At 46.8% G+C, this 26888-nt stretch overlaps 1 protein-coding gene across 3 annotated transcripts in view; it reads left to right on the top strand.

The window, feature by feature from the left end:
* Positions 1-3036: 3036 nt before the first annotated feature.
* The window catches only part of TRPC3 (transient receptor potential cation channel subfamily C member 3), a 60177-nt gene continuing 36325 nt past the window's right edge, over positions 3037-26888 (top strand). For all 3 annotated transcript variants that reach the window (XM_087815906.1, XM_087815905.1, XM_087815904.1), the window contains exons 1-3: positions 3037-3257; positions 18871-19642; positions 25588-25776. In XM_087815906.1, coding sequence (XP_087672032.1) covers positions 3037-3257; positions 18871-19642; positions 25588-25776 — 1182 coding nt within the window. The remainder of the gene's footprint in view (positions 3258-18870; positions 19643-25587; positions 25777-26888) is intronic.

Raw genomic sequence — 26888 nt, 5'->3', positions numbered from 1 at the left:
AAACAACAGTGAGATGCCACCTGTTAGAAAAGACAAAAATCCAGAACACAGACAACACCAAGTGCTGGCGAGGATGCGGACCACGATAATCGCCCTTCTCGGTGTTTATCCAAAGAAACTGAAAATTTATGTCTATACAAAAACCTGCACATGAATGTTTATAGCAGCTTTATTCATAATTGCCAAAGCTTGGAAGCAAGCAAGATGTTCTTCAGTAGGTGAATGGATAAAGAAACTGTAGATACTCAGACAGTAGAATATTATTCAGCACTAAAAATAAATGAGTTATATTAACCCATGAAAGGGTGTGCAGGAAACTTAAATGCACATGAATGAGTGAAAGCAGCCAACTGAAAATGCTACATACTATATGGTTCCAACTATGTGACATTCTGGGAAAGGCAAAACTGTAGAGATGATCTTAAAAAATCAGTGCTATGGGCTGAACTGTGCCCACCCCCCAAATTCATATATTGAAGTCCTAACCCCTAGACCTCAGAATATGACTGTATTCAGAAATGGGGCCTTGAAAAGGGGTAATTAAGTTAAAATAAGGTCATCAAGGTGGACCTAACCCCATAGGACAGGTGTGCTTATAAGAAAAGGAGATTAGGACACAGTCACAGAGGGAAGACCATGTGAGGACACAGGGAGATGCCATCTACAAGTGAAGGAGAGAAACCTCAGAAGAGACCAACCTTACTGACATCTTGATCTGGGACTTCTAGCCTCCAGGATTGTCAGAAAACACATTTCTGTCGTTTAAGCCAGTGAGTCTGGGACACTTGTTATAGCAGCCCCAGCAAACTAGTCCAACACATAAGAGGAGACCCTGTGGCTCCAGGCTTCCTGCAGCACATCTACCCAGAACCTTGTAATAGTAACATGTTAACATAATTATGAAGAACCTGCAGACTTCCTGAATTCACTCCACAGGCATGTATTGAGCTTGTCCTGCACATCAGATCAACAGGTGCTGAGCTAAATGTCAAAGACAAAAAGATGAGCCCCCAACTAGCTCAAAGGAAGGTCCCTAACCCTCCTCAAGGAATTCACGCTCTAAGAGGAGCCAGGCACATAGAGTTAATTTCAATACAGCGGTGCTATTGTGGTACCAAGGAGTGCCACTGCCAAGGACCAGGGGCTCTGTGAGCTCCACGGGGACATAGGAGGGGGTGTCAGTTGAGAGACACGTGGACCCCAGGTCTTTAGGGGAAGGAGAAGTGTGCCAGGTGGAGGAGGGGAGAGAGAGAGAGTTCAGTGACAGGAATGTCACAAAGGCAGGGACGTGGGGAAGCGTCCAGAACGTCAGGCAATGAGTGAAAGGTTGCAGTGACCTAAGTTAGGGTGTGTAATAGGGGAAGATGGGCGAAGAATGACGTCAGACCGGGAGGGCTGGTGGGGGGGGCATGCCAAATCTGGGTTTTAACCTGAGAGCCCTTGGAAACCCCCAGAGACTTTTCCAGAGGAAAGTCAGGATCAGACCTGCTGGACCATGGCCTCTGGAGCAGCGTGGAGCATGAAAAGGCACAGAGAGGCGGGCTGGGGACAAGGGGAGCCTGAACTGTTTTAGAGATATTCCAGAGGGGGGGTGAAGAGGGCTGGGAACCCCCGTAGTGAGGCTTTTCACACTTACTTCCATCTGTGCCCATTGGGGGGAAGTGCTTCCGACTGTAAAGCACTGGATAGTATTTACCTGTTTTTCTATCAGGTGTATAAATATCATTGCTTCCTTAAACACACATTTATTATCATCTTAATAAAACACAACATTTTATTTACCTTTTAAGAATTAAATTCCAAAGAGCGACATTTCCTTATGTGTGCTCTGTTTAAATTTGGGAAGAATTGCTCCTCAAAGAAATACGGTAAAATTGGACACAATTAAAAAACGAGTATCTTATTTTATCTCATCATAGCAGGCCTGGTATTTTGTGATTCTTCCAAGTTGGACTTGCTGGAAAGCTGCCTACTGGAGGCCATAGAAACTTGGAAAATACACTCGCCTGGGTCTAGTCTGAGTCTTCCCACCGGCTCCCTATCTTGGTTTGTTTCCTCAGTCTCTCTAGGCCTGTTTCCTTATTTCTAAAATGAGGGATAAACTCCTTGATCCTTAAGACTCCTTCTGACTAAAACTCCCTGAGTCTTTTCTCCTAACAGAAATACTGCTCTCCAATTTTAAAATGATTGTTTGTTTGTTTTGGTTTTTAAAAAGAGACTTTAAAATGTGATGGGAAAATATTCCTTGGAAAGTACAGAAATACTGTTAGATGTTTTTGAGATTCATTAAGGGCAACAGCCCAAAGCATCAAGCACATGGAAAACATTACCGGGGGTGGGGGGTGCGGGAGGGTGACGAAGGCCCTCGGGGGCACGCCTGTGAACCTCGGGAGGTTCCCCTAAGCCTCGGTGCCCTGTGGCTGGCTGAGTCGCCGGGCCTGCAGGAGAACAGGATGGACAGGCCAGCGACTTATCCTTCCCTTCCTCGGAAACTTGGTCTATGTACGTGGAAGGCCGAGGAGCCTGGGGAAGGCGCAGCGCGGCGGGGAGGAGGGAGGGTCTCTGAGCTCCCGCCCTACCTGCCGCCCGACTCCTCTCCGGCGCCCGGCGTCGGAGGACTGGGTACCCCGCCCGCGCCCCAGCCCCTCCCCTCCCCTCCCCCCTCCCCCCTCCCCTCCCCCTCCAGATCCTTCATCCCAAGTACCCTCCAGTCCCAGCAAGTGATGCTGTCGGAGCGCGCGCGGCCCGCGGAGCAGGCGGCCCCCGCGCCCCGCTCGGCGCCCGGCTGAGTCCTCGCAGCCGCAGCCGCGGCGGGTTGGATGGTGGGCGGCGGCGCCGCGGCTCCGGTTCCCGTCTCCGGCCGCCGGGGGTCGGGCCGCGCCGCCGCCTCCTCCCCGCTCCCCGCCCGGCGCTGCGCGGGGCCGCTGGGGCCGCGGGAGGCGGGCAGGGGGCGCGGCGGGGAGACGGCGCGGCGGGGGCGGAGGCGGAGGCGGAGGCCGGCGCAGGCTTCCCCGCGCTCCCACCGCGGCCGGCGCGATGTCCACCAAGGTCAAGAAGTGCAAGGAGCCGGCGAGGGTGACCTTCCCCGCGCCCGAGGAGGAGGAAGGGGAGGAGGAGGGCGAGGACGTCGGCGCCGAGCCGCAGCGCCGCCCGCGGGGCTGGAGGGGCGTCAACGGGGGGCTGGAGCCGCGCGCGGCGTCCTGGTCGCGGGAGCCGCACGGCCACCGCCCGCCGCCCTGGTCGCCGGGGCCCGACTTGTAAGTAGCGGCCACAGCTGCCCCGCAGAGGCGCCCCCGCCGCCCCGCGACGTGCCCGGGACCCCAGACCCCACCCGGTCTGACTCGGGGACCGCCCCCTGGGTCCAGCTCTGTCGGGGGTCTTGGGGGGCGCGGGCGACGTGGCTGGGGCCCAGTCCCGGCGGAAGCGCGCGGCTCTGCCCCGCGAGCCGACCCCGCGGACGCGGGCGCGCCCTCCAGCCCGTGGACACATCCCCTCTACCGCCGGGGGCGCGCGCGACGGCCCCGTGGGCTGGGAACCCGTGGGGGAAGGCCTGCGCTCACCCGGGGGTGCGGGTAGGGGTGGGGGTGGGGTCAAGGAAGCCAAGGTGCGCACAGACACGGGCGCGCACCCCCGACTCGTCCCTGAGTCCCAGCGCGGAGAACCCCGAGAACGTGGGTCCCCTCGGACGCTCCGGGCCGTCGGGGCGAAGGGAGGGGACCGTGTGCGATACAGAGTGTGGGTGGGAGGTGCCCCGGGTCGCCCAGTTCCCCGATGGCCCGTTCCCAGGGAAGTCGGCAGCCGGAGCCCGGCGGGTCCCGCGGGAGAGGGCGGCGCGGAGCCGCTTTGTGGAGACGCGGCCGTGGTCCCCGGCGGCTCGGGGTCAGCAGCTGCGTCTTTTTTAGAGGAAGGCAGACAGAGGTCGGCCGTCTAAGGCGTGCGGAGGAGCAGCTCTGCTTCGTTCCCACATCTGCGAGACGCAGAGAGGGTGCAAGGGGGTGACTCGCTCTGCAGGACGCAGGCTCTCGAGTTCTCTGGTCGCGCACCTTGGGCGCGTCGCGGGGGCCCCTGACTGCTTTAGGAAGAGCGCGCACGTCCAGGCGGGAAGGGTCGGGGAGGCGGCTCTGCAGCGCCCCCTGCTGCCCGGGGGAGCCCCCTGCCGGCCCCCCAACCACGGACACCAGAAACCAGAGGCGGGGTGGGGGCCCAGGGCAGGGCTCTGCTTTCCAGTGAGCGCCGCACCCCGATGTGGTTCAGACTGGCCAGGCCTGGAAGGAGCCCAGGAAATGGAAGGAAGTCATGGAACCCTTAGGGATTAAAGCACCGCCGCTCCCTTCCCCACCTCCCTAGGGTTTTAAGACGGGGTCCATTATTTTCTTTTGTCAATTTGGTTTTCAGAACCCTATTCAGTTTCTTGATTCTTTAAAGCTAAATCGGATACCAGAGCACGCCTAGCTGAGGAAGTAGGGTGGAGCAGAGGTTACCCACTGCGTTTTGGAGTTTGAGGCCAATTACCCAAACCCCGGGGCAAATGCCATTGCAGACTGGTTGTCCAACTGCTAATGGAACATCTTCCTCTCTATGTGAGTTTACATAATTCAACAAGTTAAGTGCTTATTTCCTAAAGCGGTGGAGAAGACCCGGTTGTTTTAAGGAGATGGGCATTAAGAAACATTTCTTCTGGAGACAGGGCAGCAAGCTCGCCGTGTTTATTTGAGGCTTGAGACAGGGTCATGTCAGAGACTAGCTTGGTATCCCCAGCAGAGATTAGCTCTTCAGTCCATCTGAGTAGAACATGCCCAGTTTCATAGCTCAGGGCGTGAACCAACAGCCCCAGGATGGAATGGGACAGGGATGGCCCCAGGTCGTTGTCAGAAGGCAGAATGGAAGGGCTGCTGAGGATGGAGCCCACTTCTGCCAGGAAGATTCCTCAGCGGGATCCTGTGGCCCATCTCGCTGCTCCATGCTCCAGGATTCTATCTGGAAATTTTAAACAGACCGACTTAGGAGGAAGAATGGCATCTGTTATATCACTAACAAGGCTTTTTAAAAAACCTTCGATAGAACCCTTGCTTCAACCAGTGATTCCAAACGGAGACTTCCTTTATCCTGATTATTTGCCAGCCTAGGACCAAGCAGTATATCACTGGTGAGATTACCTCATTCCTGAAATTTTTTTGGTTGTAATATATCTGATGAACTCCAAAAAGGCATTTGAAGGCATTCTCATGAATTTCCATTCAAAGATATTTCTTAAGCATTTACATGTGCAAAGTGCAGGCTTGGTACAGCAAGCCACAAAGATGAGGATGACAACTTGTCTGCGCTCAAGGAATTTTAAATTTCATGAGGGAGACGTGGAAATAAAACAGATCATGAGTGATTATGCTAAAAGTTAGAGTAGAATAAGCACCACACACACACACACACACACACACACACACACACATGGATAGAGCTATGGAGGGTCAAATGCAAAGGAGAGACGGACAACTTAAGGTTGGGGAGAAATTGAGGAAACCTTTGTGGTCCTTTAAGGATTCATAGCCTAGGAGACAGCGACAGAGTGGGTAATTAATTCAAGTGATCTCGCTGCACCCACCTCCCCAAATGTCAGGCATGTCTGGGGAATATTGGTTGAGTTTGGTTGGAACATAGAGTATGTGTAGGATAACAGTGAGGTATAGCTGGATGTGTTGGTTTGGGGCATTAATGTGGAGGATCTTGTATGCCAGGAAGAGGCAGTAGGGAGCCATTGATTGTTTCAAAGCAGCAGCAATTTGGTCAAAGCCACTCTGAGAGCAGGATGGATTTAAGTGGCAACTGGCAGAATGTCAATAAATAAATTAGGGGCTCTTGTAGCTAAACAGGCTGAGATTAGAATCTGTAACTGGTAGTGCTGATGGGATAGAAAGGCAAGAGATTAGAAGAGAGAATATACAGATGGAATCGTTGGGAGTTTGCAACTAACTGCCTATGAGGGGTTTATAGAGAAAGCAGGTCAGAGATGTGGTTTCAACCTAGATAACTAAGAGATCGTTGGAAAGGAGAGCAAAGAGGAGGGCCTGTTTTCCCAGATAATTCTGATAGAGATGTCAAACAGAAAGATGGAAATGCAAGTTGAAAGCTTGGAGAATTTGAGAGTCTACTTATTATCTGATGGGGATTATTACAGAGTCCAGTGAGCGTATGATATCACCAAAGAAGTAATGTAATGGGAAAAACAAAGGCTCCCTCATCTAAGGGAAAATATTCGGTTAGAAGGCAGAGAGAGGGGCGCAACAGAGGACACAGAGAAGAATGAAGGGGCTGGTGGAACGAGGGGCTGGTGGAACTAAGGCCGGGCTGCCTAGAAAGGAGAGTTTCAAGAAAAGGAAAGAAGTGACCCACAGTTGTCGAATACCCTCTAAATCAAGAGAGAAGCTTAGGAGTCTGCTTTGAGTAAGAAGAACCGATCCTTGTAGTAACACACGCGCACAGAACCGTAGAGCCCTCTGCAGTGTTATCTTCCACTGAGGAAGTCCTGAAAAAGAGGATTGTGTTTAGTTTTTCTTTGGGGGAAGTGCTTTCATAATAAGAGCAGTAATTTGTGTTTACATAATACTTCATGCTGTCATTTTACTCATTAACTTGGATCCCCCGTCTTTAAAGCAGGTTTTATCGTTGTCATTATTTGGCAAATGAGGACATTGGTACACAGAGAAGTCAAGTCCTTTTCTAAGGGTTACTCCGCAAATCAATAACAGAGCTTCTGTATTCATAGCTGTAGTATAATGAGCTATAGTCTCGCTGTCCGAGAGAGCTCTGGACTTACCCATCCTGCAAACTGCAGCGTTGTCTCCTTTGACCACCATCTCCCCATTTCCCACACCCCAAGCCACCCATCTGCTTCTATGTACTTGATGTTTTTAGATTCCACACATGAGTGAGATCGGGCACTATTTTCCTTTCTGTGTCTGGCTTATTTCACTTTGCATAATGTCTTCCAGGTTTATCTATGTTGTTAAAATCTCAGGATCTCCTTTGTTGAGCTGAATAATATTCCATTGTGGTATAGATACATATATCACAGTTTCTCTGTCCACTCACCTGTCAATGGACACATAGGTTGTTTTCACATCTTGGATCATGGGTATTTGCTAAGAGAGTAGATTTCAGGTGCTCTCACCTATAAAAAAAAAAGTAGCTATGTGAGGAAGTGGATATGTTAACCATGGTTATTCATTTCACTGTGTGTATGTGTATCAAATCATCATATTTTACACCTGACATATACTTTTTATTTTTTAAAAATTATTAAAAATAAAGTCACAGAGTGATTAGAAGATTAAAATAATAGGCTTAGCTCTGTATGACAGGGGAGTTGAAGATGAGTGCTGACACTGCCTTGTCACCCAGATTACCTAGTTGGATGTCAAGTTTCTGCAGCACCAACTTCATGGAAATGTCTGGGCCTAGGCTTAGCTCGGCTGTGGGACTGAGAACAGTGGTGCGCGTGGCTTGGGCATCAGATTGGAAGTAGCATCTTCCTTCCACCTCCAGATCAGAAATCAGAGATTCTCTAAATGCCTGTTAAATCTCCAGGGACAGGAGTTTGGACTTTGAAGACTAAAGTCAAACTAGTGTTACTAAGGAAGAGGCAGGTTTCTCCACAGTTACAGTTTAATTTTGAAGAATAGCACAGCATGGCATTAGACTTGAGACCTATAATAAGCTGAAACTTTTCATTATAATATTAGTTTATCCCCTAGAGTAGTAATCACTCTATGTACAATATAGTGTTCGGTTATCCCATATACTATTGAAGTAGTACATGAATATCCTTTTGTAGGTTAGGTAGTGCTAAAAAAGCTTAAAGAACAGCAGCCGGTCCCCAGTGAGTCCCAGGTTCCCTTCCTTTTCCTTCCTGCCTCCTTTCAAATCCTTCAACTACTTGTTTTTCTTGGAGTAAATATTTGTTTCATCTGCTTCTGAATCTATAGCTAAATCTTCTGCAGTTTCTAATTGTGTGTGTTTTCCTGAAGACATCCCTTCTAAAAACCCTCTGACTTCCTTTGAATGTGGTTCTCAATTATTTTTTCCTTCAGGAAGCTTTTAGGAAAAATAAAAAGAATTGTCTCTTCATTAGTGTGTTCTGAAATTTCAAGATGATATGCTTTGGTATCGGCCTCTTTTTTTCTCTTTTTTTAAATGTTGACACTGTTACATATGTCCCCCAATCCCCCCTCTTTTTCCCCCTCCCCCAGCCACTGCCACCAACCCCCAGGTCTTCACCACATTGTTTTCTGTGTCCATGGGCTGCATATATTCATATGTTCTTTGGCTAATCTCTTCCAGTTCTTCCCACCCACCTTCCCTCTGAGATTTGTCAGCCTCTTCCATGTATGCATGCCTCTGGTCCTATTTTGTTTGTCAGTTTAGTTTGTTCATTAGATTCCACATATAAATGAGATCAGTCTTTTTTCATTATGTGAACTGAACACTTGATGAACCCTTTCAATATATGGAGATTATGCCCTATGGGCTGGGAAGTTTTCTTTTACTATTATTTTACTATTACTTCTCTTACTGTTTCCTACCCACTATGTTCAGTCCTCTCTTTCTGGAATTACTGTTATTTGGATGTTGGACCTCCTGGATTGATCCCTGGTTTTTCTGTCTCTTCTCTCCTGTTTTCCAGTGCTTGTCTTTTCTGTTCATTCTGAAATGTTTCCTTGATTCTATCTCCCAATTATCTCACTAATTTTTTTCCATTTCAGCTATTATGTTTTTACTCTCTAAAAACTCTTTCTTGTTTTATGAGAATTCCTTGTTGTAGCATTCTGTCTTATTTCAGAAATGCAGTATTTAAAAAAAAATATTTCTCCGAGGAGGAGGGACTAGGGGATCATGAACCTGGCTGCTGTTACTCTGGAACTGGGCAGGGGTCCTCCTGTTCTTGGTTCCTGCCCTCCCCTGGGCCTGGTGCCTCCACATCTGGATAATATCTGTTCCTATTTCTCTAGATATTTTACATCCTATCTTGCCTATAGGGGTGAGAGTTGTTACTTGACCATATCAGGTTGGGGGTTAGAGATCTAGGGCAAGGGTCTACCGTCTCCTAAAGATTTTCAGCCAATTCCCCTGTTTTTTGTCTCCTGCCTCATCTCTACTTTCTGGAATTTCTTTGGCCTTCAACTTCTGGGCCTTTTCTGGTACTGAGCAGGATGGAGCAGCTTCTTATTACAGGCACTGTGATTGGACCGTCCTTCTGTCTAAGTCATTCACTAGCCTGCCAAATTCTCTCCTTTCCGTCTCATGTACTGTGGATGGGATCACAAATGGCTTTTGGCTTCAGGAAGATGAAATCTGTGTTGCTGTTCTTTGCTTTCCTTGTTCAGAGGGTGTGATTTTGGAGAGGAGATGGGGTGAGGGAGTCGGAAAGGCCTTTATTCTATTGTCTGGAAACCAGACACTCTATGATTGTGTTTTAGGCATTCACTTAGGCCCTAATGGAGGAGACAGTATTGTTAACAGAACCAAGACCCCAGAAGGAAGAATATTCCAAATCATGAGTGATCTTATTAGGCAAATGGAGTAGATAGTAACCTGTACAGTGTGATATGAGGGTCATCTGAAGTCCCCACCTAAAATCACCTAAGTCCCCCACCTACTGACCACCCCCTTCAAGAGCACGCTCAAGTGACCGGGAATGGTCTCTGAGCAGTCTTCCTTCTCAACACGCCCTCAGCACTGCCCAGCATCCGTCTGGCGGGGAGGGGACCATATGCATGGCCTGGGGGGACGGGCACGTAGGAGGCTGGCCCCAGCTAGAAGGTCTGGAGTTGTGAGCTGTAGGGTGGCCAACTTCACACTTGTGCATAAGGGGCTCAGCAGTGACTTTATGAGAATAATTAGGATTTTGTAGCATTTTGTCTTTAATTTAGCATCTAGGTCAGGGATATTTGTCTATAATTATCTAGTAAAAAAATAATTCCTCTTTGTTTCTTTGCACTACTCAAATAATAGGTGGTGATACGGATTTGGTCCTAGCTCTTCTTAATGAGATTTTAGTGTCCACAACTGTGCCACCTGTACAGGAAAGCGTATGACCGTGACAATATTCTTTTACATTTCTAAATATACTTTGTCGAGCAGGACTGGTGCGTCTGGATTCTCTGTTGAAAAGTAGGTCGCAGGGTGATGAGATGTGAGCAAGCATCTTCGGACCTCGGGCTTTTGACCTCAGATATGGAGGATGCTAGAAAACCAGATCCCTTTGCTCATAATAACATTAAAGTTTATATATATATATATATATATATATATATATATATATAATTGATAGTGACTAATACATTTAAATAGCCAAATACAAGCTTCTCTTGGGTAAGAAGAAGTTTTATATTTTATTTTTTGAGTTCATTGTGTTTCTATTCTTGTTCAGTTACATACTGAGTTTGTATTCGACTTCTAATTTCATCATCACTAACCTCCCTGAAATAACAAACATTAGTTTTAGGAAGTATTGTGAAAATTAGTTTATTTTTGAAAGCGAGCATAATTATTGATTACTAGGCCTTATTAACTCTGAGTTTAATCCTTCGTTTGCCCCGGGATTATTCTGACAATACGTCACTTGAGTTAAGGTCAAAATGAAGAGATTCAGAATTCATCAGTTGCTTTTTGTGGTATAACTAAGAATTAAGTGTGATCAGGCAGAATTCTGATTTGAAAGAAGGATGTTCACATTACTTTAATTTCTGGTGGTTAATTTATATTCAAGTACTCGTGGCATTCTTTTTTACAGAAAAGTTGCTGCAGTTCCCCTCCATCACGTCCAGTTGTCACCATCCCCAGCCCAGCATGGATCATGCTCTCAACACTTTGTTCCCCTTCCGTGCTTTTCTCGCCACTTCTCTTCTGCGGCTCCTTCTGCCCTTCTTGCCCTTCACAGAATGACAGGCGGGGCCCTCGCCGGTTGGCACATGTACTTTCTCCAGTGTGGGGAGCGGATTAGCCCAGACAATCTGGGTGTGATTCTCATCGCTTCGGCTCACCGGTGGTGCTGGGACTTGGCCTGCGTCCTGGCTGGATGCACGGAGTAGCTGGTTCATTCCTTTCAACAGAGGATTCCAGGTGACTTCTCTGATAACGTCGAGCCAGAGAGCCAGAGAGGCGATTTCAGAAGCTGTTCTTTCTAGAACCGAAACGTTCCCACACCTAAGCTAAACATATATTTTAATACTGTGATTTTGATTTGCAAACTGTTACTCATTTTTCTTACTCCCTAGTCAGAGTGGTAAAGTAGGGAGGGCCCAGCACGGGACCTGAGTCTCACCTCCTGATTCTCTACCCTCCAGTGACCTTCAGGAAGTTACTGTTCTAAGTACAGGTTCAGGGCCGACCAGCAGTTTCACAAGCTCAGGATATAGCGAGTGGTCAGGACAGGTTTCAGAAAGGGCCGGAAGAGTCAGCGTTTCAGAGTGAACGGAATCTTGCAGGTGTCCTGGTGATCGCCTGTGAAACCAGACGTGTAATGCAGGCTGGCCCACGGGAGGTAGGAAGGCTCTGAGCCAGGGAAGGGTGGAGAAGAGAGTGCGCCCCAGATGGAACCAAAGGGAGCAGCCCAGAGGCAGGCGGAGCAGCCGGAAACCGGACAGCTTCGTGAGCGGGCGCGGCCCCTGAGCCGCCCTCATCCGCCTGCTCACCGGGCGAGACAGTGAACCGAATGTCCAATCGTGGTTTAAGTTAGCTTTAAAAATTTTGTTTTGTGTTTTACTTGCTCAACGGACACTTATTCTCATTCAACGAGTGAACTAAGCAATCAATAAATTGAGCGATTAGGTTAATTAAGCAATAAGCAGTTATGTGAGCGAGCCAGAAGGGGAGGCTTGCCCTGCCTTACCGAGGGATTGCTCCGCTAGGACAATCCCTTGTGCCTCCTGTGCCTTTAGCTGTGCCTAAGGGACCTTTGCTTGCTGATTCCTAACACACACACACACACACACACACACACACACACACACGGCTCCACAAGGGTCGGAGTCTCTTCATGGTCCAAGTGTCCATCCTGGTTCAGGGCCCTCCAGAGAAATGCTCTGAGGCCGAATTCACTGATCTTAGTTTGATACCATAAAGTACATTTTCTTCTGAAAGGAATTGTCTCTCAGGGATAAAATACCAGGAGGCTGACTCTCAGAAACGCCCTCCCTCTGCGGTCCCTGTATCATCTGGGCATTGGGGGAGGGGAGCACGTGTCCCCTGGATGGGGAAAGAGTTGGTGACCCCTGACTCTTCTGCTCTCTGGGCGATGTTCCCTGTCTATTCGGGTGCTGCCTGTCAGCGGAAGTGACTTGATCTTGGCTGACCTGCCTTTGTTAGGACCCGGCTGGGCTCCCTGGTGTCCGTGGCTTCAGCTCGGCTCCCACGCGCTGCAGAGCTGGGTGCCTGCAGCAGACATCCTGGGTCCGGCTCACAGGCCCGTGGTCCGCCCTAGTCTTGGTGCAGGCTCCCTGACTCCCATCGCAGGCCCCCCACCACGTGGGAGCTGAGGTGGCTTGAGAAAGCCCTCACCATTCTGCAGCTTGACCAGGCTGGGCTGTCCCCGACCTCCAAATAAAATAACTGGAGCGAGAACCCCTGCCCTTGGTGGTTCCTCAGCCTCGTGGATCCACATGTGGACTTTTGCTTCCCTCTGCTTCGTCTTTCTTCTCCGGGGACAGTGAGCTCCATGGCTGTGCTGCTGAAGTGGGAGAGCTTTCTTGTGCGCATGAGAGGACACCCCAGGGCCAGGCTCCTTCAGAATTAATTAGCGCAGAAAGGAGTGGAGCAAATCCTTCTTCAGGACAATTTCCCCTTTCCCAAACTCTGCTTGCAAAATCCCATTTTTCTTGCACGAAGCTGCAAATTACCTCCATCTTTCTCTTTGCACTTGCCCTCTAAAATCTGTCTTCCCCACTGTCCCCTGAACACACTCCCCCCCAACTCCATAGGTCACCCCTCGCCCCCAGGCAGGGGTCCTGAGTCAGCCAGGGCAAAGATCTTATGCTTGGGAAGGCACAAGAGGGAAGGACCTTACTCATTTGTCAGAGACCGCCCTTGCTAGTATTGGCGTACCCTTGATAGCCCAGAAATTAGCAGGGTGATGTGTTTATGGACAGCAAAGGGCAAGGAAAGAAGGTTGGTTGGGCAGGTGGGGCTGGCTGTCAGTGTCCCTGGAAGTCAGCCAGGGGATTCTAATTTCTTTGTGTGTGTTTTTTTCTTTGCTTTTAAGAGATGTGTGACGGGTAAGCAGAGTTTAAGAAGAGCAGGATGCTGGGGGTGACTGTGGGATACAAAGGAAAATCGGGCAGCATGAAGCCCTGGGAGGACTCAGAGTCAGAGCCCAGCAGAAGCCCAGTGTGGCGCTTTACTAAGTGTGACCTTGGGCACTTTCTTGTGAGCCAGTTTTCTTATTTAGGAAACAGAGAAAATAATGCCTGCTTCACAGCATTGCTATGAAAATTAAACACAATAGCGTGAAAAACACGCGTGCACACCAGGGCCTCAGGAAAGTACAGTTGCCTTCCCTTGCGCTGTCTCTGCTGGAGAGCTGTAAGGATCCAGCTTTGACCTGTTGTCGGGATGCAGCCTTGACCTGCTGTAGGGGACCCAGCCTTGACCTGTTGTAGGGATGCAGCCTTGACTTGTGAAAATTCTGGAGGAGGTTGCTGGCAGTGCATTTTCTCACAGACCTGGAAGGAAGGGTCCAAGACAAGAAACGTTCCCAAGAAGCTTCAGAATGTAGTGACCGACAGAATCAAAACAGTGAGTCACAGATGACCTTGAAATTGGTAAACCTAAATAACCAGCCTGAGATGCTGGGTGCTGGCTTACAGGAGAAGGGGCGTTTTAGAGTGACCAGGGGACAGAGTTGCACATGTGGGAGCCTGAGGTCAAGTGAGAGAACATGACCTGGAAAGAGACTTGGGAACTCAACTGAACAGGTATTGAGTATGTACTCCCTGTGGGGCACAGGGTAATATGTAAAGCATGAACTCACCACCCAGGGATCGGCCGTGGTGGCATATATGAGGAAGTATTTCTTAATACGCTATTTAAAAAAAAAAAAGAATTTAGATAACCATAGAATAGGTTTAAAAGACATGGATTATAGGATCAGTGATTTAAAATCTAGGTGAGAAATCATTTAGGACGAAGGGAGAGACTGTGCTAGAAGTCTGGGATAAGAAGTGATGGTAATAGAGCACTTTTAGATCTAAACCAAGTTCCTGGATACTGTGGGCCGGAAAAAAAATTGATGGCCAAGGTTATATAGTTTTTAATATTAGGATAAGGGATGCTAACTCATCTAGAGAGAGAGGCTTCTTGCTACACAATTCTAGGATGGTGTTAGCACTTGAATCCCCTTAAAAGGTACAATGAACACTATAACGGACAGCCTCTTTAACCTTTTACATGCAGAATTGAAGAAGACAGAGTAATCTTTTAAAAATATCAATCCTTGGTAAAAGCAAGGGTGTGACACTGAATGGTCACTGATGGAGGCAGTTTTGCAGGCTGTTTCTTACTATGATTCCAGTAAGTCGCTTCCTGGAGATCAAATTTGAAATGGTAATAAAGCATAGAGAACCGAAATGAACGTAAGGCTGTTTGTCCCTCAGCTCAAACCTGTTGTTTCTGCTTTACTTTTGTCAGGGTCAGTGTGACAAGTGTTTAAAGGCCTCGTAGTCTGGCATCATTGATCCAGGATAGCACCATTGTTTTTATACTGGAGATTCCCAACATTTAGTGTGCATGCTCATAAAAAATACATATTCCAGGGCCCTACCCCTGAGACATCCTGATTCAACTCATCTAGATTGGGGCCCATGACTCTGCATTTTAACAGGCACTCCAAGTGATCTTGAGGCAGGTGGTCCTCAAGTCACACTTACAGGAACACTGATAGGGGTCAGAAGAGTTGATGGCAAAGTTACAAAAACTGAGGAGTGTTGCTTGTACTTTTGCTTCTGACTAGAGTGGAGGAAAGGGTTCACCACAATATTTCTCAGGGAGAACTTTTTATTTGCTTCAGTGTTTGAACAAGTACTAAGAACCCAAAGTTCATTTCATAAAGCATGAAAAAGTAGTTGTTTTTGCCTTAAGATGTATGGTCAATGTCTTCCTCAGCTTGGGCTGTCATATAAAAGTACCATAGACCGCGCGGCTTTAACAGCATAAGTGCATTTTCTCGGTTTTGGAGCCTGGAGTCCGAGGCCAGGCTGCCAGCAGGGTCAGGTTGTGGCGAGCTCTCATCCTGGCCTGCAGAGGGCTGACTTCCCTCCGGGCCTCACATGGTGGAAAGGAGCAGCCAGGAGAATGAGCTGGCTCCCTGGTATATTTTCTTACAAGGGCACAGATCCCATCATGAGGTCTCTACCCTCATGACCTCATCTAGTTCCCTCCCAAAGGCTTCATCTCGAGATACCACCACATTGGGGTAGGGCTTCGACATACGTGGAGGGACACAATTCAGTCCGTAGCAGTCAGATACTAGCAGCCACCCGTGTGAGCCACGAAGGAGCTTGCACGTGGCTCTTGCTGCGTGTCTGATTTAGGGCCGTGGTCCTGCAGTGGTGAAGGAGTGCACCCACTGGATGGAGATCTGAAGATAAACTGTCTGGAAAATGGTTTTAGTGTTAGCATTGCTCAAGTTAAGCATCCTCTCCCGTTCACCCGCATTCGTTATTTCTCATGCTGGAGGAGATGCCGTGCCAGACCAGCGGAGGGTGGGACCAGGCTTATGCACTGGGGATAACTGAAATGTGGCTCATGCCATTCTGTCAGTCCAGATTAGTGAAGCTTACCTTAATACCGTACGGAAAGGTTTTTTTAAAAGGCACTTTCTATGTGGATTCACTATGAAGATAAGTAGCATTAAGTCAGTCTTTTATTTTGAAACTACAGTATAATTTGCTCTAATTGAGAAATCTGACTTCACACTTAACTCAGTGTTAGAATCACTTAAAGACATAATCAAAATGACTCATTCGACTTGTGTTGTATAGTACTAAAATCCCACATTTCAACTTAAATACACAATATGGAGGCCTAAGTTCCCAAAGAAGAAGAAATACTAAGAAAAAAATTAAAAATACTGAGAAATTTTTAAAAAACATTCATGTAAATCATCTTGTAGAATTTTCTCTTTTGGAAGAAAAGGTGTGAGGGGGGTTAAAGTGATTTTCTTTGTAGGTAACAATCACTAGATAAAAGGCCCTTTCCATTAAGATGTAACACTAATTAATAATGGGTTTATTTCCCCAAAGATAGCCCATCTGAGTTTAGATTGGAATTGCAGATATATACTCTGTATATATATTCTGTAGTCATAGATAATGTCAACATATCAATGGTAAGTACAAAATTCATATTTTATACAATATGGAAATCCTAGCCATTTGAAGAGTACCAGTTTTTCGCTTAATGCTAAAAATATTAACCAATGAAGTCCATACTATTAATAGTAATAAAACGTACTCACTTTTACACTGACAAAATTTATAGGATTTGTTTAAAACCTTTGTCATAGAGTTTGGTCTCAAAACAAAGTTCTCTTCTATGCAGTTCAGTGAATGCTATTTCCCAGCTAAAATTCATCATCACACCGACACACATGGACACACACAGACCTACACGGCACCCCCCCCAGTTAACCTGCCACCTCCTTGTCTCCCACACACTACCCTACCCTACAAACAGTAGTCAAACATAGGGCATTTGTTTAGCTTCAGAAAGATTATACTGCAGTGGCTGCCAGTAAGTACATAAATTTTAAAAATTGTCAACTAAGGGATTAAAACAAATAAAAAATGAAAACATGAATATTATTTTTTAATAAAAATATTCAAGCTCTGATTAAAACTATTCAAAATGTGCACAAGGGTATAAGTGAGAAGTAAAAATCTCCCTTCCCCTGTGGATACTCACTTCCACCCCCCAGAGCCCAGGTATTACAAGATTCTTCTGTTGCTTTCCAGAAATTGCAACAAATACATTTGTGTGTGTGTATACATATGTGTATATATACAGTATACATATATAAATGTGTATATACAGAGAGGGGCAAAAGTAGGCTTACTGTTGTGAGTACATGAATCAGTTTATTTTTGTATTGTTATTAATGTATTTTTCATATAAACAACTGTAGACCTACTGTTGCCTCACTCTGTATATAAATACTATATTTAATTTTAAGAATTGATCACCCAACAACTAGTCGAGCTGTTAGAATGGGGTGCCAGTCACAGCCCTCTCTGCTCTGGACAAGCTAACAAGCCTCTCTGGGGATCTCTTTGTTTCCTCACCTCTGTAGCCCAGGTTCTCCTGGCCACGTGTCCTTGGTCTCTGTCTGGAAAGCTCTGCAGTGGTCTCTGTGCTCCTCTCCTGGTTTGAGGCCCATAGACTGAGAACTGAGTGGAGGATGGTCACCACCCCTGTTCTGCTGGAGATGCTCCTAATGTCTCCCTCCTGGAGGCCAATGTCCTCTCCAGTTAGTTTTCAACTCCTAACTCTATGAATACTATTTTGTGAATAGTAGAAGGTATTTCTGGAATACATATTGTGGACGGAAAGCATTTCCCCCCAGCCGTTCACTTTTAACATGTCACTCTTACTTGCTTCAAAAGTCAGTAATGTGAAAAGAGCTTCATATGGTACCTTTGGTGGTGCAACTCATACAAAAAACAAAAATCACAGACCTTTTTTTAAAGGAAGTTATAGTAAGCATTTCAATCAGCGAGAATATTAGAACTGGGCAAAGGTAAAGATGCAGATTTGTGCTTAAATAATAGCCATTGAAATATTAAAAATAATCGTAACGTTAAAAATTATATTGCTTAACACTGTTTTTCAGAGACTCAGAACCTCTAACAGAGCCCTTTATTCATGAGCTCATGAGGAAAATCTGGAGAGCTTTGTAAATTTCCCTTTGACCCCTGGGGTAAGTAAACCCAGGGAGATGAAATTACTTGCTCAGCATCACAAAAACTGAAATGTGAACCCTGTTCGCTGCGCACATCAGGTACTGACGTGATTATAGGGCAGCCGAATCTCAGCTGCGAGGCTGGCGTTAGGCCTCTGGTGCACCCAGTTCTGGGTATGCATTTTGTGTCGGTTGCTTTATTGACAAGTAACACTAGTGATTTTTAAACTATAAACCGTACCGTAGCCTTTTAGTTCCGAGAGGCAACTATATAATATTGGTAACTAAGCAACTCCTTATAAAGGCACAGTCATTTTCAATAAATGATATCTAGATTGATGCTCTAATATTATAATTGCTAGATCTTGTATCATTGAAAAAATGAATCTCATGAAGTTTGGGGGGCAGGTAACCCTAAGATCCTGAAAGATGATACTTGGCCTAAATACTGGGTTTTTTCTTGCCTTTTCTCTCTCTCTTTTTTTTTTTTTTTTTTTGGGGTCAATTATTGTATTTAGTTAAAAAGGCACAGTGACTGGAGAAGATGTTCTGGCCTGTTTCCTGAAAGATGTACTTTCTTTATCCTTGAAGCCTAGTGCTGGGCGCCAAGCACCCGCTAGCCTGCATTTTCAAGGATGTTAGGAGCAGTAGGATAGGGCTGTTCCCACAGGGTCCGATCAGTTCTGCCTTTGCAGGGTGACAGGGCGGCGCGGGTGTCTGGAAACGGCTCCCTTGCGGTTCCTCCTGAACCCCGTTTGCTGTGGCAGGAGCTCCTGTTCCCAGGGCTGCGCCCCCCCGCGGCGGGGCAGCGGGGCGCCCGCGCGCGTTCCCGGGGCGCCCCCAGCGGCCGCCCGCGTGCTGCGCGCCCCAGCAGGGCCCGGGGCGCCCTCACGGCCCTCCGCTGTCCTCTCGTTGCCGCCGGTTAGGTCCATGGATGAAAGCCCGTCCCTGCGGCGCATGACGGCGATGCGGGAGAAGGGCCGGCGCCAGGCGGTGCGGGGCCCGGCCTTCATGTTCAACGACCGCGGCACGAGCCTGACGGCCGAGGAGGAGCGCTTCCTGGACGCGGCCGAGTACGGCAACATCCCCGTGGTGCGCAAGATGCTGGAGGAGTCCCGGACGCTCAACGTGAACTGCGTGGACTACATGGGCCAGAACGCGCTGCAGCTGGCCGTGGGCAACGAGCACCTGGAGGTGACGGAGCTGCTGCTCAAGAAGGAGAACCTGGCGCGCATCGGCGACGCGCTGCTGCTGGCCATCAGCAAGGGCTACGTGCGCATCGTGGAGGCCATCCTCAACCACCCCGGCTTCGCGGCCAGCGGGCGCCTCACGCTCAGCCCCTGCGAGCAGGAGCTGCAGGACGACGACTTCTACGCCTACGACGAGGACGGCACGCGCTTCTCGCCCGACATCACGCCCGTCATCCTGGCGGCGCACTGCCAGAAGTACGAGGTGGTGCACATGCTGCTGCTGCGGGGCGCCCGCATCGAGCGCCCGCACGACTACTTCTGCAAGTGCGGCGACTGCACCGAGAAGCAGCGGCACGACTCCTTCAGCCACTCGCGCTCCAGGATCAACGCCTACAAGGGGCTGGCCAGCCCGGCCTACCTGTCCCTGTCCAGCGAGGACCCCGTGCTCACCGCGCTGGAGCTCAGCAACGAGCTGGCCAAGCTGGCCAACATCGAGAAGGAGTTCAAGGTAAGCGCGCCTGCCCCGCCTGGCCCCCCCAGGCACCCTGGCCCCGGGGGCTGGAACCACCAGGGGCTGGGAGCCTGGAACCACCAGGGGCTGGGAGCCGTGTGTGCAGGGGTCTGAGGGCCCCTGGCTCAGCATGGGGCGGGGAAAATGCGCTCTGGGGGGAGGGGGGAGGGGGGAGGGGTATGCTGGGTCACAGAGCTCTAGTTCCAGGCCTGCTCCATGCTCTGCACAAGCATTAAGTAGAAGGCAAGACTTGTCCCCTTCTGTCAAAAGGAGGGATTTGGGGTGAACCTCTCCCTTCCAAATTCTTCCTCTATTGTAGTTAGTTGTATGGGGGGTTGGGGGGGGGGTAGCGTACAAGTGGTAGTAGTTCCCTGTTTATTTGCCCAAACATCTGTAGATCCCTTTAGACTGAAAGTTAGAAGAGCGCATAAAATGCTACCGAAGCCGTTCATGAATATGACAAGCATGCCTCACCTTGAAACCCACAAATGTATATCCAGCTGCTGATTGTAGACCCGCAGACAGCAGGTCAGCCCAGAAATGCAGGGGGCCGTACAGTGTTTGGCTTTAATGGATTTTTATTTTTTTTTAATGAGTGAACTCTTTTCCTGGTGGTGATCTCCAGTCAAACAGGAGTATCCATTTTTATAAAAAGTATACATTCACGTAGAACATTTTTAGTTTTTATTTGGTTGCTGCATCTTCCTGTGCATTTTGGGTGGTCCTGCCAATTAAATCTGGGTGAAAGGAAATTGTGTTCGTTGTGGAGAAAGCCAGTCAGGCTGGTTTTCAGCAGGATCCTGTCTCCCGTTGTCCACCTAAGATGATTGTAGACATCAGTTCCTTGAATAATTTTCTGGATGCTGAGTTCATCTTCTTTTCAGTTCAGTGTCGTGATGTTAGACCCCAGGAAGAGTGATTATTCTGTCTTTCAGATCTCATTACAGTTTTTCATGCTTAGGTGAGATTTACACAAATGCGACCAGCAATATAATGTAGGCTAAGGGGTTGCAAGAAAATAGTAGGAAAGTTTTGTGGGTTTTTTTCCCCCCTTCCATACACATCAAATTCCTAGATATCAATCAACCCTTATCTTGTCCTGCTGGAGCTCTGACCATAGGATAATTTTGTTATTCCATTAAGATTTTTTCTGATATAAATGCTACACGTATTTATTATAAAAAATTTGGAAAATGTGGGAAAATACAAAGAATAAAATAAATATTACCTTATATCTACTCCCTTTCAAGAGATTCATTATGTAGTATTTGAAAGACTTATTTCCTTGGGCCCAAAATGGATTTGTTTTTAGACGGAACTCAGAACAAATTGAAAGCCTCAAATTCTGTTTAGAGAGACTAGAAAAACATTCAGGTAAATTAACTCTAAATGTGATTTCTTTATTTTGGCATAGTAATAAAAAATATAATTCTAAATTTATTTGCCACTTTTAGATATCACTCAACCTTTTTTTATGCATTTTGCTTGATATAGATTGAAAGTCTAGAAAAGAGATTCTACAAAAGGGAATATTTTCTAAGGTTATGTTTTAATATTTTACAAAAGATGGTGACATATGCAATTCTGCTCAGAGAAGTCATCTCAGTAAAGCCATGGTTAAAAATTCTGTCGTTCTTCGTTTTCCCCTGAAGCCAGCTAAATCTATATTGATAATACTTAGAGTCTCCTTTACTCCAGCTTGCAGAGTCGCCTCTGATGACCTTTCAAAGTTGGGGAAATATTGCAAATAAAGAGGCAAAAAAAAAAAAAGAGAGAAAACACAAATGAGTTTAAGAGGGCAACACATAAAGCTCCCAGATATCCAAGGACATGCGGAAATATCTCAGTCTCACCGTCCCCTTATCTGAATTATGTAGAAAGCACTTGGGCAGCATAACCTTCTCTGAGTCAAAAGACAGACAGTTCTGGAGAAGTCAGTGTCCAGGGACCACAAGTCCCCCTCCCCTGACAATGTCCCTTTCCTTCCCCCCTTCTCACCTGTCCTATTATTGCCTTTGTACCTGCCCTCCCTTCACCTCCTTGCCCTCTTGTCCCACACTCATGTCCATCTGCCAGGCTTTAGACAGATGGAGGAAACAAGCTTCCACAGCTCTGACCCAGGACCTGGTGCTCGGGAAGGGCAGTGAGGTGGCGCTCATTTCGGAGGCAAGCAGCTAATGTCGTTGGCCTTGTTTCATTTGTCTTCTCTGTATTTTTTCCACAGAGACTTTGAGCTCAAAGGTCTAGCACTGAAATAAAAAAATAGACAGTGTGCTCCCCAGTGAAAGACAGGTGATTTTTCCTTTTCAGACACCTATCCCTCCTTCATCTTCTCGATGGCCCGTAAGATCCAGCATCTCCCCCCTCAATTTGCCATCACTAGGTTCCCAGCCACTTTGCAGTTTCCAAAGTTTCTTGAACAATACAGGAAGCCTGGTGCTGAAAAGCATGTGAAGGTCGTTACCCCAAGAGGCTGAACATCCTCGGATATAGCTTTAGATAAATTAATGGAGGACAGTGTGGTGACAGGTTATTAAAGAAATATTTTGGGTGTGCAGATGCTGTCTGTAGCTATTCTGAGAAATAATACCGGACAGGATGGACTCTGGACCTAATCCTCTGAATGTCAGAGGCAAGCAAGCTAGTCATTTATTAAGCCGTGAGGCGCAAAGTGAAATTTCCTAATTCTGAGTCAGTGATGCACTTTTTTGCAAAAAAAAAAAAAAAAAGAACCTTTTGCCCTCCTTGTGCCTGTTTTCCTCTCTTTGAAGTAGAAAAGCAATTTCAACTATTACCACAGTAGGGCTGTAAGGAAAAGAGAGTGAATATAATCCTAAGGCAAGACAGCATGTTATGGCAGGAAGATATTCTAGGAATCATCTGGCTAGACAGACCTCTCATTTACAAATGAGAAAACAAAGCCTAGAGCCAAGGTGCGTGTGCTAGGCCTGGATTTGGGAGAAGGGGTCCCAGCCCTCAATGTTCTCTTACATGCTGTACCTGGTAATATCGAAGCCCTTCTATGGTATTTGATGTGTGCTGAGCACACTCTAAGCATTTAATCCTCACACTAGCACTATTAAATAGGCTTATTCTCGTCTGAGAGACCAAGTAACTTCCACAATATCACACAGCTAGGAAGTGGTAGAAGCAGCATTTGAACCCAGGAGGCCTGGCTTCAGATCGACGCTTTAACCACTACACTCCTTGTTACTAGGGAAAGGATCAGGTGGGGCCCAGCCTGCTTCGAACTGAATTTCCATTTTCCTCTTAAGGTTAAGAGGGATTGAAAAGAGGGTAAAAGGGATTCGAATGACGAGTGAACCATGATATAAGTGTGCTGAAACCTGCAGACGGGGCGTCCCGAGGACGGAGCCCCATTGCCCCCCCTTGACATGGGCAGGCCCTTGGGCTTTGAGTTCCTGCTCTGCAAAGCGGGCACAGGTCCGTCTGAAACTTTGTGGCGGGCCCAGGTAATGGGTGCGTGGCATCATGAAGACAGTTAAGAAAACTAAATTACGAGAAAATTATTAGGAAAAGCAGAGCAGGCACATGGTCTGAGTTGTGAAGTAACGTGAGACGGACTCCTGGTAGGACCAACAGCCACCTGGTGGTCAGTGCAGACCCTAGATGGTTCCTTTTGCACCCGAGGCAGGGCCGTCTAAATCTCCATTTCCCAGGGAGCTCTGCAGAGATTGACAAAATGCTGCCCACGGCCCCAGTGATGAAATGCCCCTTGTCTCCAGCCCTGATTGTCTTCTGAACTGGGGTAACAGACTTCTCAGGGCAGGAAGGCTTTCAGTTATGAAAACAAAGTGTTGTCCTTGCAACTTGTATGACTGATCTTTCAGTCATACAAACCACACAGCTTTCTTTAAGACTGGACAATTTACAGATTATAATTTTTAAAGGTAATGAGTCATTATGTAGGTCTTGCTGCAGAAGCAGTTCCCATGTTTTCTTCAAGCATAGAAAACAGTCTCTTTTATTTCTGCTCAGTGGAGCAATGGCCGCCCTATGTTGTACCAAATCTTATAGAACAGCTTGAACTGAAGAGTAACACGAGGAAATTTCATCTAAAAAATTGTATTAAAAGGGGAGCTTTCTATGGAAACAGACATGGATTTAATACTTCTTCTGGATGCTATAATAAAATATTTCATTAGTCTTTCAGGCATGGAAGGCAGACACTCTGCATAGAAACCAGAGACTGAACATTTTATTAATTTTATCAGTTGCCTGGTCCCAACTTGAATGGAAACCAAAGATTGAAGTTTCCATTCATTTTATCTGTTCCCTTATGAGGGAAAAAGGGTTAACTGTGACTGTCCTTTATCTGGATTTCTGATATCTGAAAGGGAAACTATTCTAGTCTGTGTAGCCTCTAAACATTCTCTCCTCTTCTTGTTTATTTTAGTTGGTGATGTGATTTTTGCCCATTACATAAATTAATTATTTAAGGGAAAAACATTGGCATTCGTCATGCCTTTTTTTAAAGTGCAATTTTTGGAAGCCCAGAATTTGGAAATTCTGCTGTGCAAAGTATGATTTAGTTATTAGACACACACAGTGTCTCAGGACACGTCGAAACGAGGAATTCCATTTTCCTCAGCTGTACCAAATTAATTATCATCTGGTTAACTTTCTTAGTGGGCTGTCATTTTAGTGAAAGCCATAGAAGCGGAGCTGGGGTCTCCGAAAGTAAGACGCTTCTCTAAGAGGGTCATTGGCACCTTGTGAGGAACCAAAGGGGGAGAAATAGAGCTCCATCCAGAAGGCAACGGGAAGGCTGCCGACTGACTCCTATACCGCTCCGTGCACTCCATGTTCATGCGAATGAAAGGAAAGATTCGCAGGGTACTTCTAGCAAGGTGTTAGCCTGGAAATTTTTCTCTCAGGTATTGATACTCTGCAACTCTTGAGGATTCAGTGACGTATAATCAAACACTCCTCCTTCAGGTTCTGCAGGACATGACCGTGTGCCCTGCAGACAAACAAGGGAAAATGCCCCCTCTCTGCTGGTAGCTGTCCATCTCTTTACATTCCCCACACACCAGTCATTCCCAAAGGTACATGTGTGTCAGAAACACACCAGGACATCAGGGATGGGTCTGAGATTTGACGTTCTCATAGCCACGTGCTGCTGACGCTGCTGGCCTGAGGCCTACATGTGGAGAAGCAATGTCTCCATCAAGGCAAGAGAGACAGTAAACGGGACCCGTTATTTTCACGTGTGGTCAATCTTCTCTATCAAATTGCCACTTCAGAAAAAAAATCACCATTTCAAACTATTTTTATTGTACATCAACTATAATTTTAAAATAAATTTTTTCAATAAGTAATAACCAGATAAAAATTTTTGTTTTCGTTATAGAAATGATTTTGTTTTGGCTTTGAGATACAACTGCAAGAGAGATACAACTCCTTTTGATCCTTTGATCTTTCAGCATTAGCATTTAGCCAGCATCTCTTAATACAAACCAGTGACTTATGTGCATAGCATTTTCAGAGCCATCTCTTACGGTGGGCAGGTTGCAGGTCCTGCTGAGGGGGTGGGGCAAATCCAGCCGTATCTAACTCAGCAAGCCTTGCATCCACATAGGGGCTGCAGCTCCCTACCCAGAGGAAGGGATGCCTTTTTTCAATGCACAGAAAAGCTAAACACTTTCTATGGAATTAAAGAAAATTCTTTTTTTAAAAAAAATATGTTTTTTATTAATTTTAGAGAGAGAGGAAGGGAGAGGGAGAGAGATAGAAACATCAGTGAGAGAGAAACATCAACATCAGTTGGCTGCCTCGGGCATGCCCCCATCCCTGGCATGTGGCCTGACCGGAATCTAACTGGTGACCTCTTGGTTTATGGGTGGACTCTCAAGCACCGAACCACACCAGCCGGGCTAAAGCAAATCCTTTGTATTAAATTCCAAACCTCCCATTCTCAGAATGACTACCGGAAGCTGTCCATGCAGTGCAAAGACTTCGTGGTGGGTGTGCTGGATCTTTGCCGAGACTCAGAAGAGGTGGAGGCGATCCTGAACGGAGACCTGGAATCGGCAGAGTCTGCGGAGGCGCACAGGCACAAGGCGTCACTGAGTCGTGTCAAACTTGCCATTAAGTATGAAGTCAAAAAGGTGAGTGGCCCGCTTTCATCCTGCTCTGTATTGGAATAAACATGGAATATCCACCAGGCCGTATTCCAGGACTTTTTTTTCAATAATAAGAATAGGTGTTATTGTTAAAATATATTGTTTCCTTCATGAAAGAGATTAAGAAAAGTCATGGTAAAATGGTGAGTCAAATATCGAGCTTCTGACCCTTTCCATTTTTTATTGGTTGGGAGACCTTGGATAAGTCTCGAGACTTCTTTAAATTTCAGTTTCCTGTCTGAGAGGAGGATAATATTTCTTATCTATCGCAGGGTTTTGGTGGCATGTCAATGGCTTGAGATACGCCAAAGAACTCTGTAATCTGCTCGTTACAATGCAGTCAATAATAATAAAGCCTGCTACTTGTACACAGTTTTGGAAGGCACTGTTACATACATCCTCACATTAATCCTTGCGCCAATCCTATGTTATTTTGCCTATAAAATAGGTAAGGAAGCGAAGGTTCTCCAAGCTTAAACGACATGTCTAAGGTCACACAGCTACGGAGTTGATCTTACAGTTGCCAAAAATAAAAACGATGATTCCTTTTTTACTCTGGTTGCTGCAGATAAACTGTTATGTGTATCTATCTGCTACTTGTATGGGGCTTTTAAATAATTCATGAAAATTGTAGTTATGATGTGTCACTGTAATGAAAATCTCAGTTACCCAGAATCTAACACCTTATATAGGTTAGATAAATGAATTTTTTTGTACTTTTAAGAGACGCTGATAAATCACAAAGAAGTAAGCTGTTTTCAGGAATAGAGCTGGCTTCATGACCTGGTTGATCTGTGTGTCGCCGAATCTTCTCTCCTCCTGCAGTGTGGCGTGTAGCTTAAGAGGTCAGGCTCCAGAGCCAACCTGCAAGGGTTCAAGTCCCTGTGTGACCACGGGCAAGTCACCCCACCTGCCTAAGCCTCAGTCTGCTTGCTAGTAAAGTGGGGACAACAGTAGGGACTACTTGTTCAGTTGTTTCCATGATTACATGCGCCGATGCATGTGAAGTAATTAGCACAAGTATAGAACACGGTGGTTGTTCAGTAAGTATTAGCGAATAACATTTCTGCGTTATAACAATTCACTTTCAGAATAAC

The sequence above is a fragment of the Miniopterus natalensis genome, chromosome 4 (genome assembly GCF_054644295.1).
Source record: "Miniopterus natalensis isolate mMinNat1 chromosome 4, mMinNat1.hap1, whole genome shotgun sequence".
NCBI lineage: Eukaryota > Metazoa > Chordata > Mammalia > Chiroptera > Miniopteridae > Miniopterus > Miniopterus natalensis.
The sequence above is the reverse complement of the archived record's forward strand: the minus strand, read 5'-3'. Positions and strand labels throughout refer to the sequence as shown.